Raw genomic sequence first — 14,657 nt, forward strand, 5'->3', positions numbered from 1 at the left:
TCCTGACGAAGTGGTCTCAGGGTTTCTAATTCAATCAGGACATCAGTGCTGGTGTTGTGCTGTGTAAACAGGATGCCCAGGGGATCGTCATTCCCTGCAGTAACTTGTGTGCGTGATCTGCTGATGAAATCGTTTAATCCTTTCTTATTATTACTGCACAGGCTTTGAAAGAAGATTTCCCCCTAAGCCATGTCGTCTCCCCATTCACCAATCAGGAAAGAAGGGAAGGAATGCTTTTAAACCTACTGATTCCATTTGTGCTCACAGTAGGATCTGGAAGCAAAGGTCTGACTAATTTAACAAAAAGAATTTTTCTCCCCCTTTTCTGACAACTGATGTTTGCACTTTCCCTGCTCTCTGTTGATTTTTATTTTTATCTTTTAATTTGGTTTTCTGTCACTGGCAGTATGTCAGCTAAATGCCCTTTGGGTCTGAGACTGAAAAGAGCCCCAGAGGGAGACGTTGTTGTTTCTTCTCTTTGTTTCAGCTGTGCCGTGGTTCTTGAGTCAGGTCGTACACAGATGTGCTCCTTCTTTTGAAACTGGAGCGCGGGGCAAGACAAATCTGCTGGAGCAGACGCCACAGAGGGCAGCAGAGGTCACAGAAATTGTGTGCCCCTGTGGATCACAGTCTGCCCAATCCATGCCGCTTGTCTGGCACAAGTCCTGCTCCTTGCTTTCTTCTATAGAGGGTGACCACTGGTAAATCCCTAAATGAAAGCAATGAGTAAAGGGAAAGGGGAATGTCAAAAGGAAATGAGATTATGAGGCTACTGAACGGGACATTCCTTCGTGCTGTGTAGCTCTGTCTTTGTGTGTGTTTGTGTTGGCGCTAAAATAAACTTTGCCTTTGCTTGCAGGAGGAGAGCAGCATAACAAGGTGTGGGGGACAGAGTTTTGGCTTAGGGGACATTTGAGATTGCACCCCATTTTGGAACTGAACAGGGTCTGGATCTTTTGGATGTCTTTGATGGAAAGTAGCCTGATCTTTCTCTCTCTCTTCCCTCCCAATGCATCTCAGACAGCCCCTGGCTGGAGCAGCCTGAGGTCCTGCTGCTGCTCCAGACTGTTATCAATATCCTCCTCCCACCTCGCATCATCAGCACTTCCCGCAGCAAGAACTTTATGCTGGAGAGCTCTCCTGCCCATTGCTCCACCCCGGGGGATGCGGGGAAGGACCTGCGGCGGGAAGGGCTGGCAGAGTCCACCAGCCAGGCTGCCTACCTGGGTGAGTGATGGCTTCTGCTCACCACTGAGAAGAGACAGAGAAAAAATGGAGCGTTCAAGACTGCAGATAGCACCAAAGAAAACCGTCTCAGGCAGGAGCTGATCGAGCTTTTTAGAGCTGCTTTAGGTCTTGTCCCAAGCCAGGGGGCCAGGCCAGAGCGTGAAGCCAGGAGTATCTCTGGAATGTATTGCGACATGAGTGGTGTCTGCACTGCAGCTGGAGGAGACTGCTGCACAGGCAGAAGTTGCTCAGTTTTCATGCTGCCAGGATATTTCAGTGAAGCCACAAAAGGCAAGTCAGACTGCCTGTCAGCCCCGAGTATCACAGCTTCAGTGGCCCTTGGCTAGTTAGGGTGAAATGTGATGCAGTCTGTCTGCCTGCTGGCCCTCTGCACAGATGGTCCTTGCTGGCTCGTATTCCCTCTGCTCACTGTATGATCTTGCAAGGTAGTACGATTATTTTTGCACATAGGTGAAAGAAAAAATAACCCAACTGGAGATGCAGCAGCAGTGCAGATTATCAGGGCTACAGGGGGAGAGTTTTGTCTCAAGGCTCTCACTCCTTCAAACAGCTTCTCTGTTTTTGATTCTGTAATGGCATTTACCCGAAGACTTATATTCAGATCTTTGTTAATCTATACCTGAGGTATGGGGTAACACTGATGAAAAAAATGGCAGCTCACCACTGCTTGAGCCCCACACCTCCCAGCCCAACAAACCTGGATACGGATGTGTGATGGCTGAGATGTCTGGGCCATCCCATCAAGAGCAATGGGATCCCATCAACCTTCCCCCATCAATTCTCAGGCCGCCCTGTTTGTTCCAGACCAGGGGAGCATGGAAAGGGGGAGATTCCTTGTCTCTCCTGTGAGCTAACTGTTGGTCACCGCCCACTTTAATATAGAGCATCGTTTTGAACCTCATTGCTCTTCATCCCCATTTGTAAAGCAGTGCTCTTGTGAATTACAGCCCTTGGCTTACTGGACTGTGTTTTTGTTTAGATTACAGTTTGTCCGTGACTCATGCAGCTGCACTGCTAGAAAGGTTCTTTTCATTACACCATAAATAACCTGGAGGTTATTGTGCTCACATGTGGTGACTCCATGTGTGGATATGTTTGATCAAGATTTTTGAGGTTGTCTGATCAGCCAGGCTGTATTCTGCCCCCCCGAGCTGCTTTCAAAATATCTGAATTCCAGGAAGACAAGAGAACTCTGCAGGGAGGGAAAGGGGAAGCTTGAGCAAGAAAATACAGAGGAACTTAGGTGTGAAGTAGGAAAATTTCTCTGGACATGGGACTCTCAGTCCTGATCCTGAGGCCTTTATTATAAGAAAGTTGCCCTCCTTCCCTGCAGCATTCGGAGACTGACAGAAAAGACAGTTGTGCCTTAGGTGTGCGGGTATGCATGTGCACGTGCATGAGTGCATGCCTGTGTAGGCTTGTGCCCACTGCGGCCCCCCATTCCTCCCTCAATGCTTGCAAGGGGCACTGATAACATCTCTGACTGCCATTTGCTGGTGTGTGTTCCCCTGTAGCCCTGAAGGTGATCCTTGTTTGCTTTGAACGCCAGCTGGACAGCCAGTGGTACTGGCTGAGCCTGCAAGTCAAAGAGATGGCACTGCGGAAAGTGGGAGGGCTGGCCCTGTGGGATTTCCTCGACTTTATCGTACGAACACGGATCCCTATCTTTGTGCTCCTTCGACCCTTCATCCAGTGCAAGGTAACAGTTGCTTTGGCTCCTGCTAGATCACTCACTGAGGGCAAGAGATCCTTTATTGCCCTGCTGAGACCAGAGAAACGGCACTCCTGGCAGAACTGGGTGTTTACGTAGGGAGTGACTTTTCAGAAGTTAATGGGCCTGTGAACCCTTTGAAACTAAATCACGAGGCTTCTTCCTAGACAACACTAAAGAGTATGTCAGTCATACAGGAGCTTTCATCCACAAAGCCATGGACTACCCCTAGTCTTAGTTCCACTGGCTGGAAAAGGACTAGCAGTCAGGCTCGACCAAGAGGGTGCATGTCAACTTAGTTTTGCAAGAAAGACACTCAAAGCACTTGGAAGTAGAGTGGGTGCTCTGAACGTAGGAGGGGGTTGGCATGGTTGGCAGAAATCTTCAAGAAGTCTCTCTTCTGCAGAGCTGGGCAATACAGCTAACAGGAAGGACCACTCCACTTTACAATTTTTGGGTGAAGGTTCTGACAAAGCTCTTGCAGATGGACACACAGCTGCTAGGCTGAGGTGACCAGGGCTTAAGCTAATCATGGCTCTTCCCTGCTTACCAGGTAGACTAGCACATGGTTCTCCACCTTGTTTAGCCCACCACTTGGACAGAGTAAATCATCTTGGAGGAAGGAGCTCTCTCATGTGTGAGGGTAGAGCTTAGCATAAGGAAGTCTCATCCCCATGTGCCAGTGTAAGTGAGGTTTTGATATCTATTCAGTCAAATATGATGTTGTCCCCGAAAGACAGGTGGAAACCTCATAGCTGGAGTCCAAACTTCATGCCTACAAGGAGGACAGTCCTACTGGCTGCAGGCTCACGCTGGTGTGGAGACCAGTCCCAGTTCCCTGGGCATCATTTCCCTGCAATGCTAACATTTCCCAATTTTGCAGCTGCTGGCCCAGCCGGCTGAGAACCACGAGGAGCTGACTGCCCGACAGCACATTGCCGACCAGCTGGAGAGACGGTTTATACCGCGCCCGCTCTGCAAGAGCTCCCTCATTGCTGAATTCAATAACGAGCTGAAGATCCTGAAGGAGGCAGTGCACAGCGGGTCTGGTAAGGAGGAGAGGGAGAGTTAAGGGCCATCAGCCCAATCTGTCCAGCCGGCTCGCCTGTAAGTCAACTTGTGAGGCAGACCTACCCGCTGTCTCTAGGAGTGGGATGGGGTAATCCACCCACACCCCAACAGCCTGACCCTGGATCAGGCCCTGTGCCTAGCCTGGCCTTGCCACTGGACGTCCAAGAGAAGTCCAGGTTGTTGTGAAATGCACCTTGTTTTGCCCACTAAGTCTGTGTCCCATTTCCCAGCAGCCGGCTCTCCCTCTCAGAGCTGGTTTGTGCAGCCCCAACCCATGACAGAGCAAGGCCCAACCGACGTCTGTACATCAGAAGCTGCTTGGGTAGAAACGTTGCCTTTGTTGCCACGAGATGGCAGCCACTGCTTTCACACAGCAGGAGATTTTATGTGCTTTGTTCTTAAGAAAGGAAAACAAATTCAAAAGAAAATACCATAGCCTTTTTTCCCCCGGTAATAATTTGCTTTGTTCCTAAACGTTGAAGCGGATCTTGAAAATATGTCACTAAGATTGAGGGAGAAAACGGGACTGCTTAAGAAAATCAGACAGGATTTTGGCGAGATGAGGTGAGCCAGGGCAGATGTGTCTGGTTTATCACTTCTGCACCGCTGTTCCAGGCAGAATCAGGTGCCCGACGTGACAGGAATGCTTGGCTGGTTCTTGATTTCCAGTGCCATCACTGACTTGGGTTTGGTTTTCCCTCTCTTGCGCAGCTTACCAAGGGAAGACGTCTGTCAGCACGGTGGGCACCTCCACCTCTGCTTACCGCCTGAGCCTGGCCACCATGTCCCGCTCCAACACTGGCACCGGCACCGTCTGGGAGCAGGACAGTGAGCCGTCCCAGCAGGCCTCGCAGGACACACTGAGCCGCACAGATGAGGAGGATGAAGAAAGTACGTGGCAACTGATTTGAGCTAAGCCCCCAACAAAAGATGTTTTCTTGATGCCCCAGAGGATGGTTGGGAGGGGAAGACGGTTGTCCCTGTCCTCGCGTGAACAAAAGGCCCGTAGGGGCACGAGGCTGAGAAACTGCTGTGGTGGCTGCACAGTTCACGGTGTGAAAGCTTGGGTAGTTACACCCCCCCCCATTCTCTCCCGAGCTCTGGGTAGGGAGAAGGGAAGGGCACAGGCAGATCTTTAGTGCATGGGGCCTGGGCTGACATGCAATCCTCAGAGTGCTGACAAGGCATTTGGCAATTAGTCCTCTCTTTGACCTTCATCATGGCAGTGGGCAGGGGCCGTGGCTGGCTCTGTAGTGCAGATCCTCTTCCTGCAGGATCTCAGTGCTTCCTGCTTGTTACTTCTGTCCAGATGCTCCGACGACGTGGAATATGTTGTTTTTGTGCTGCATGGGATCCAGCTGTGGCTCTCTGCAGGGTGGAATGGCTGTGTGCTTGTGTCACTTCACACAAAGACGAAATTAAGCCTTAAAACTATTGACAACTAAAGCTTGATCTCCCTTTTGGGCAGCTGGCAGGTTCTGGGGTTGCCAGGCTTCCGAAGGAGTGGGATGGTGAATCTTTTGAGGACTAATTTGCAATGACCTGAATGTTGCATTGTCATTTCAGCTGAGTTTCATGTTATTCTTGGAATTTTGCCTTCTCTCTGCTTCTGAGCTCTCCATCTGCTTCTGAGTTGTCCATCACTGAAAGTCAGGGTAGAAAACTCTGCTCACTGTCATCGGGCTTGGGCTTTCCCCTGCTTTGGCAGGGACATTGGCCTCTGGTGCCGCAAGGGTTGGTTGCCTCAGTGCTTCAGTGCCTGGAACTCCGGCGCTTCGCGTCTGTATTTGAGGACTATTCCCAAGAGATATTAAACAAAGGGGGTGAAAAACAGGCTGAGAAGACGGGCCTGTGCAGTCAGGGCAGAGTGGCCTTTAGGGAAAGAACAGTTAGCCTGAAACCTTCCAGGCTCGGCCCGACTTTCTTTCAGGTGGGTTCATCACTAAACATTGCCCAATGCACCCAGCGTTGTGCTGCGGATACTGCTCGGGTACTCACTGAGGCAAACTCTGGTTCAGCCTCAGATTAATTAGGAGCCACTGTGTGGAATGATGAGTGCTATCTTCCCGTTTGCTCGCGGCGGTATTACTTCAGCCCTGCCATGGCTTAATGCTGCCATAAAATATTTCAGTATATCAAAACTGGAAAAGGTCAAAAGGAAAAGAGAAAATTACATAAAACTTCCCCTTTGTTTTATTTGTTTATTTGTAATTAGAAGTTGTTGTGGTAAAAACCACAACAGAGTAATTTATTTCAAGGTACTTCATGTAATTTTAAACAGCACTGAAAATTTCAAGCAGTCCTGATCGCAATACCGCTGTCTGCATATTTCAGTTGCAGTATGATGTATTTGAGTCAATTTATCCAATTCTTTTGGTTGACATTTTGCATGTCCTAAAGGGTGTTGGAGGGTGTCAGTTCTGCATTTTGCTGTTATGGATTTTATCTCTTGTAACAATGCTTTGCTATATTGTAGCTGCAGTTCACACCAGCAAAATGTCCAGTTACAACTTTTATGCCAGAAAACACTGTATATTAACAAACAAGTTATTAATCACAGGGATTAAGCCCTAGTGGAACCTGAATGCCCCAAACACATTTGCCTGAGAGCCATATAAACTGAAAGTGTACATAAATCCCTGTCGCATGTATGCTGGGCTCCCCATCCCGCGGGGGTTTATGCATTTGTCTTTCTGAACTGTGACTGGAAAATCCAAGGGAAGCATTCAAGTTTTCAGGCTTGGGGTCTTGGTAAGTAAATGCTGGGTACACCTTTGGCATCCTGTTAACTCCTAACAACTCTAAATACATTGGTGGGGCTTGGGGTGGTTGTTTCCTCTCCTTTCCTCTTTTTTCTTTCTTTCTAGATGACTCCCTGAGCATGCCCAGTGTGGTAAGTGAACAAGAAGCATACCTTATGGGTGCCATTGGGAGGAGGCGGTTCTCCAGCCATCTCTCCAGCGTGTCTGCACCTCAGGCTGAGGTGGGCATGTTGCCCAGCCAAAGGTAACAACATGGGCTTTTCACCTTTCCCATTACATTCATGAGAGCTGAAATGGCACAGGTATATTATGTGTACATCAGAGACGTGGGATAGTAGTATCAGCACCAGCGTAGTGACGCTAAATTTATGAATCCTGAAATAGTGTTGGATCAAGGGTGCAGAGTTGGAAAGAACGATTCTCCAGGATGAGCTGTGTTGTATAAGGTCCATAAGAGCAAGCTGTCATCCATAGAAACCTTCCTCTTAAACAGCTTCAGGAACCCTCAGCACTATCATTTTCCTCTGCTACTACCGTGGATACAAAGGAAAACCCATGGTTTGGGGGTTTCCGTTGGACCAGGGGAGCATACACAAGCTGGGCAGGGGGTGGGGAGGAATCCTGAGAAGCTGGGAAAGGAGGCAGAGGCATTCTGTTTGATTTACTTCATTTTCTTCCATGCAGTCTTTGTCCTTCCTAGAACAGTAACAGGCTCATCACAGAAATTAAATGTCAGTTCAAAGATGGGATTTAATACTCTTTAAAACCAGAAATATACTTGTTGAGTGATAGAAATAACTGTGAATACCTTATTCCTGGTTAACATGGAGTAGTGAGAAAGAGATTAGAATTTGGGAAATGTACATCTTTAGAAGATGCAGAGAGTTTTGCATTTAAATCTGATTTTTTTTCTCTAAGCATGCAATGTTTATTTTTTTATTTGTATGCAACGTAGTTATCCAAGGATATCTGACAATGGCCAGATTAATTTATGTTATTTCCTCTGAACCTTTAAAGATAAATTCCACATTATCTCTTGACCAGCCTTGGAAAGTCAAAATTGTTCCCTCCCCAGTCTCGCTTGGAATTAAAGCAATAACCTTGATACATAAGGAAAAGTAACAGCTGTGGTACATGCCAGCAGAGATAGGAGAAGTGATTTACAAGAGAGAAGTTACACAGATTTTATCTGGGAGTTTTCACAAAAGGGCTTACAGGAACTCATTTGACTTTTGAACTTGATTGATTCGGTCCCTTTGTTTCTTGAAAAATTAACATGCAAGACTGCGTTTTCCCCAATCATTCGCTACCATCTTCAATGCATAAACTTCGTAAGAGTCACAGCTGACTGACAGCAATGTTTGCTTTGTGCAATCCCAAGTCATGGTGATGCTGAGAAAAAAAGACTTTAATTACAAGAGAGCTTTGCTCTTTAGTTTTTTAAGTACATGGTATACAAGGAGAATTGCTTTTCATCGGTGTAGGGAAAGTACAAGCTCGGCAAGCATAATCATAGTCCACAACATCGCGCCCTTTTTAGTTATGGATGGTCTCTGGGCTTTCAGACTGCCTCACAAATGTAAACTAATTACTGTTAAGTAATATTATTATTGCTTTCCTGCTGGTAACCCAGCAGACTGCTTTCTTGCTTTCTTTCATGTTTTCCCTATGGGCTGAGAAGGCTGCTCCTGCCCGAATGGTGTAGAAAAGCAATGTTCTTGGGTGCTCGTTTGCCAGGATCCACGCCAGCTGTTTACTTACAGTTTCATTGCACTACGAGACCTTGTTTTCCAGATGTTAGTCCTTAGATTCCTACCAGGAGGAGAGTGGTCTATAGTTCATGGGAGACAGATTAGCCTTCCCTCGGGAAGAACTGGCTCACGGGGAAGGGGGAAGAAAAAAGCTTTCTATGAAGCTGGAAGTAAATAGAACTGAAATAAATGAAAATGCTGCAGGAAAACGCTTTGAAAACAGTTCCCTGACCTTATTTTGTGTGGAAACGCATCCTACCGAACTTCTCAGCTCCCCGATTCTCAGCAGAGATGTAGAAGTCTCCAAGTAGTGTAAAATCCCTCTAAAGACGGCTCCTGTTATCAGATGTTTTCAGCTCCTCTGAGTCATATATGTGCTGTTGAGCGTGCGAGACCAATAAATGTTACCGTCCTTTTTTTACTTTTTTATTCCGTTGATATTTTTTTCCCTTGAAAACAGAGACAATCGCATGCTTTTTTTGCATTTTCTTTCCCTAAATTCTTAATCTCCCTGCCCCTCCTGCAGTGAACCTAATGTCCTCGATGACTCCCCGAGCCTGGCCACTGAGGGCAGCCTCTCTAGGTACAGTGTTAACACTACCTGTCTGTCGGTGTGTGTGCTGGGAAACGAGCCGTTTCCGACCTCCTCTGTCTCTTCCCCTCACCTTTTGTCGCTCTTTCCATCTCTGTCTCTTGTGGCTCATTGATATTCAGGCCTGCAAGTCAAAGGGGTAGCAACCCACCTTCAGTTTTCAGCTTTGATTGCCAGTAACTTTGAGGAGGCTAAGGGGAAGGGGAAAGAAAAAGCCGTAGCAAGTGAAACAGCAGTCTGGCTGGCGAGCCTCGAGGCTTTCCCCTTCTTTAGCAATTGCTTGAAAGGCATGAGAAAGATTATCCAAAGGCATTAGCTGTAGCCTGTTATAAGATTAGTCTGGAGGCTTATATAAAACAGACATCTGTTTTTCCATTCATCCCACAATGCTGTCACCACAAAAGACTTAATAATAATATCAAGCTGTGTTCTTTAACATTCACTAATAAACCTAATTACAATAAGTCCTGTGGAATATAGTTCTCTGTGGATGGTTTACAGTAATTCTCGTTATTTTTACAAAGTGTTTCCAATTCTCAAAAGACACCATAGAAAGCTTGCGGGTGAACACCATCAATATATATTCAAAATTGCCCTGTCGGTGCCGGAGTTCAGGTCTAGCTGTTCCCCACTACCCGTGGACAGGGCGGTTTGTGTGCAAACACTGTCACGGCCATGCCTGTCAAATGGGTCCGGAGTGAGCTTAGAAGGGAGGTCTCCACCTTTAACGGCCAGCTCAGCCGTGTTAATCATCCTCACTGTCCTGCTTCTGTGCTCGCACCTCTCGACCCATCCTCGTGAGGTCGCAGAGCCGTCGTTAGTCCCAAGAGCATCTCTGTTTCCTTCCAGTAGAACACAGCCCCTTACATTGGCAACACGGAGGGTAACGCGCCATTTCATGACTGCCACACCAGCTGAAGATGTGGGTATGTTGAGAGGCATTTGTGTGAGTGGTTTCTGTTTCTCTAGCTTGGTTTTAGATGTCAGTAGTGGCTTTTTGGGGTGCGGACAGGCTGCTTTGTTCGTTTGATCACCGTTCTCAGCTGACAAATGGAGAGTTTATCATTGGTGGTGTCACTGAGATCATCCCACGATTCATGGTGTCCTTTGTGTGTGTGAAGCCTGCGTTGGCAGATCGGTCTCTAATTGGTGCCACTGTAGGAGTGGCGTTAGGAAAAGACATCGGCTTGTTGGCAGAGGCAGGAATATTCTTACCTGGTTTTGTGATAAAGCAAAAAGGATTGCATGGGCATCTGAGCATGTTTTGGGGCCTAAAGAGAACAGAAGTCATTCAACCAAAGAAGTTAAGTGCCGTCCCTTAGTAGGGCAAAAACCCACTACATTTGAGAAGGATGGCAAAGGGGAAGGTCTGTACATAAGTTAAAGCCATAATGAACCTGTTACCAGGTTGCATCAGCATTGAATTTGAAATGTTTTGATCTTGTTAAGTGGGGGGGAGTCACTCCTAGTAACGGTGGTGAGGCTGAGGAATATGAGACAGCTAAGTCAACAGATGAGGTCAAATGCAGTAATTTTGAACCCTGAAATGTGATCAGCAGTACAGTGGGTTCCTACTACTTTCTGTCACACCAATTTTCGCTAGGGACCAGGACACTATCCTCCACCCTGCGCTATGGCACAGAGATTTCCTTAGGCAAAAAGGCTACCAGGTGGAGCTGGGAGACAGCTCTGCTGAGGTGCATTGTTCTTCTCACGGAGCGGGCACTAACAGCCGAAGGAGGAGCATCAGGGCTGCAAAGCCTTACAAAGAAAGAAGACAGGGAAGTACTGCAATTTTTTATAAACAGGCAAGGTGAGAGATCTGCGAGGAAGAAAAGATGTTTCAGCTGCATTGTTAAATGTGCAAATTGGATTCCTCCTCTAAAGGACAGAAGTAATAAAGCAGACGTTGTAGGAGGTCATTGGGCTGTGGGGATCATAGCACAGAACTAATGTGATTTCATATGCAGGAACATTAGTTTTGAATAAAGCAGGCTTGAGTTTTTGTTACCTAACTTTGCTTTCAGCTGGAGTACAATGCTAACAACTAGTTAGGATTGCTTTCTGAATTCAAAAGCTGATGTTTAGTCATAACTGACATAAAGAAATAAATCATATAGCAACTAGACCCCTATGGAAGGTAGGAGTTTTAAATAAATCAAATAAATAGTGACAAACACAAAGAAGAATAAAATCTGTTTTCCTTTATTCTATAGCAATTGGAGGCAGACATGTAGATGAGCAGGGACGACAGGAAGGGGATAACATTTAAGCGCTGAGAAGTAACAGAGAGCATGGGGTGCAGGGCTGAGGAGCATCTGTGTCCAGCCCTGGGATTTGGTGTGGTTATAATCTGAGAGGAGAGGATACTTTCCCAAATCAGAAAGGAAAAAGAATGAGAAGTCCCTGTGATGGAAATTTCCGTTTAACGTTTGTCGTTGCCTGTCTTAGCTTAATGGTGCCTAATAGGGAAAATCAGAGTGAATTCGCGTTGCCAGGGCAAGAGCAGCAGATCTAACACTAATGGGACTAGGATGTGTCTGGGGACACAAGAGCTGGAGTTCATCTACGTTTTAACTCATTCTCCACTGGCCTTTGTCCACTAACCCTGTCGTTCGGATGTCTCGGGACACAAAGTGTGCATGTTCTACCATAACGGTGTGGCAAGCATGTACATCTTTTTACTAGACATTTAAACTCCTTGCTACCTTTGTCTCTGTTTTGTTTTCTTCTTTGCTCTTTCTTTTTTTTTTTCCTTTGGCTGCATGGTTTCTTGTAACTCATGAGCATCCCTAATTGTAATTGCCAACCCGACAAAGTTTCTTTTAGCCCCCACTGTGTGACTGCACTGGCTGTCACTTCTCGTGCTGGCAACACGCCTCCATGAAGTTGGGTTGGTTTGATCTTTTGCTCACCTGTCTCTGCCCTGACTGTGTAATGGGAGTAACATTACTGTGAAGATACAACCCCTGACAGAGATACTCAGAGAGTGACAGAGCGTCTTTGTGTTGGGCAGGAAAGACTCCTGTTCTGTTATTCCCAAATAGATCTGGCTTATGTACTGCAGAAACCCCCTTCTTATCGATCACGTTGCCACAGGAGGGAAACGTTCTCTCCGCTGAGATGGCATTTGATTCAGTGTTCCTGACTGAGTCCCACGGGCTGCCAGAAAACCAGTATACTCCTGGCCAGGTCTGGTAAACAAGGAGAGACAGAAGAGGAGGGAGGGAGGGCTACAAAGAGCCAAAAGTCTGTCTGCCACACTAATTTTCATGGAAACAAGATCAGTAGTGCTGTTCTTTGATGTGAAAAGAAACCCTCACAAACCCTCATGAAGTGAAATGTTCTATCTGAAAATTCAGTCGCTCGTCTGAAATTTGTGGTCTTTACGATTCTCTCTCTCTTTCCTGCCTGTCTTCAAATTTTGGGGGTAGAAGGCAAAAAGACAGGACTGTGCTGTGCGCAGGCAGCTCTGCAAAACTCGGCTGCTCTGGGGTCCACCATTTGCCTGCAAAAGATATCTGCAATTTCAGCTCATAATAGCAATTATGATACCAATTTGTGTAATGATTCAGTACTGGAAATAAACATCCACCAGCTCACTAAACTCATTTCAGTTATGATATAAGCCAGGCTGAAAAATCTCAGACTCCAGCAGGAAGACACAAAGTCCAGCCTTTCTTTTGCTCACCTATTGTTTGTCCTCAGTGCACTTCACTCCATGGGAATCGGTTTTTTCCTCGTGTATAACCTCTGTGCTCTCGTGTGGCCCGTGTACTCCCTTTATCTAATGACTTTTTCAAAGTGTTTTCATGGTGCATGCGAAATGAGCTTGTTTCACCACTATAAACAGTGTTCTGCACTGAACATAATTATAGTCTTTCTGCTACAGACATTTACGTCTCCTCACTCATAGAACTAAGAGTTACTGTTCCTTCATCAGAAATTGTAACAGTATCCTCAAAAGCTCGTCCAATAGAAAATTATTTTTTCAAGACCACCTCCAGCTAATTCCTACTTAATTCACATACAGACAACTACTCTAGAAACTTCTTAAAATTCCCAGGAATAGATTTTTACGTAATCCTAGAAACAGAAGATTAAGAAAATTCTACAAGCTGTAATTTCAGGTAGTGTGGATCACAAATTAAAGACTAATTTAAGAGGCGCAGTCTCTTTGCTTTAATAAGGACTGGTGTGTTGCTGCTGGACCTGCCAGTCATATGTGCTGCAGTCAGTGTCTGTGTCAAGAATACAGTCCTGCGAACAGGAGGGACCTTTGAGGACGCTGCTTATTCCTAGGCAGGCATTCGCACGATGTCTAGGATGCTTTGTATGTAAATCATGTCAATACCCTACGTAAAAGCTGGAAAATATGTTCCAGGGACCGGTGATCTCATTTGTAAGAGCCGTCTGACCGAGAAAAGGGCTCAAATATATCTTGTTTGTTCTGGCTTTGAGCTTGCAGAAGCTTTTCCTTTTTTTCCAAACCGCTGCAGCTGCGGTGAGATCGCCGAGGGCATGCCGAGGATTATTAGGCTGTGGCCAGACAATCAGCAGAGAAACAGCTTCAGGGTCTTAAGATGTCTCTCTCCTTGAAGTTGCCCATTGTCTCCCCAGTAGAGCTGGCAGAAACACACCCTTACGGTTTGGTGCAAAGTCTGGCTTTAATTTAAACTGATAAGAGAGGAAGGAATAGGACTTTCAAGTCGGGCAACCAGACTTTGAACAGAAGCAGACCAGGAAGCTCTCATGTTCTGTTCCACCAAACCTTCTAAGGGCAGTAACTTCTGCCAAAGCAAAGAATGAGCTGTTCAGGAGACAGACCTTTTTAAGCCGCTCCACAGACACCTTTCATGTCTTGTCTGACCACGTCCTTAGGTTTCGCCTCTTCCTCCACTCCTGTCAGGTCAGGAAGGCCATCTTAAACGTTAGTTGCTATTGTAACCACATGTCTCTCAGACACAGTTCATTCAGCTCAAACGTTTTGTGACCACTGTCTGCTAAATGACCGATTTTTAACTTTTTGGAGGAATACAGTACTTTGATAAAAATGAGGGGAGGGTGGTATTTTTATGTGAAGTCAGTTGAATGGTAGAATGAGGTGGTATGCAGCTGACTCTGTTTTATTGCTAAAGATTCTTTTACTGCAGATTTTCAGATATCTTGTGCCAAGATATTAAAAACTAAAAAGCTGTGTTTATATATATATATATATAAAATTTATGTTTCCTTGTCTTTTTTGTTTATTAGCCACAAAAAGACTTAAGGCTGCAAGTGTTGAGTGTGGGGCCTTGTTCACATAACTCATGCATCCATTATGTGAATGGATCCTTTGTCACTTTGTGTTTGTTTTTTGTTTGTTGACTTAAATTGAAATTAAGAACAGATGACAAAAATGGGATGAGGCTGTGGAGTCTATTTGGGAGGAAAAAAGAAATAGCTTTTACAACATTGTCCTTGAAAAGGGAAAAGCAAACAAGAAGGCCTTTGAGCTAGGAGGCTGATGTTCTTGCCTTTAT

At 46.0% G+C, this 14,657-nt stretch overlaps 1 protein-coding gene across 1 annotated transcript in view; it reads left to right on the plus strand.

The window, feature by feature from the left end:
• Positions 1-14,657, plus strand: part of UNC80 (unc-80 homolog, NALCN channel complex subunit) — a 130,114-nt gene that overhangs the window by 108,295 nt on the left and 7,162 nt on the right. Inside the window, exons 55-61 of the mRNA XM_054210195.1 lie at positions 162-285; positions 1,021-1,227; positions 2,763-2,947; positions 3,843-4,008; positions 4,742-4,921; positions 6,898-7,036; positions 9,070-9,126. Of these exons, the coding sequence (XP_054066170.1) occupies positions 162-285; positions 1,021-1,227; positions 2,763-2,947; positions 3,843-4,008; positions 4,742-4,921; positions 6,898-7,036; positions 9,070-9,126 (1,058 nt within the window). The remainder of the gene's footprint in view (positions 1-161; positions 286-1,020; positions 1,228-2,762; positions 2,948-3,842; positions 4,009-4,741; positions 4,922-6,897; positions 7,037-9,069; positions 9,127-14,657) is intronic.

Source organism: Rissa tridactyla, chromosome 7 (genome assembly GCF_028500815.1).
Source record: "Rissa tridactyla isolate bRisTri1 chromosome 7, bRisTri1.patW.cur.20221130, whole genome shotgun sequence".
Taxonomy (NCBI): Eukaryota; Metazoa; Chordata; class Aves; order Charadriiformes; family Laridae; genus Rissa; species Rissa tridactyla.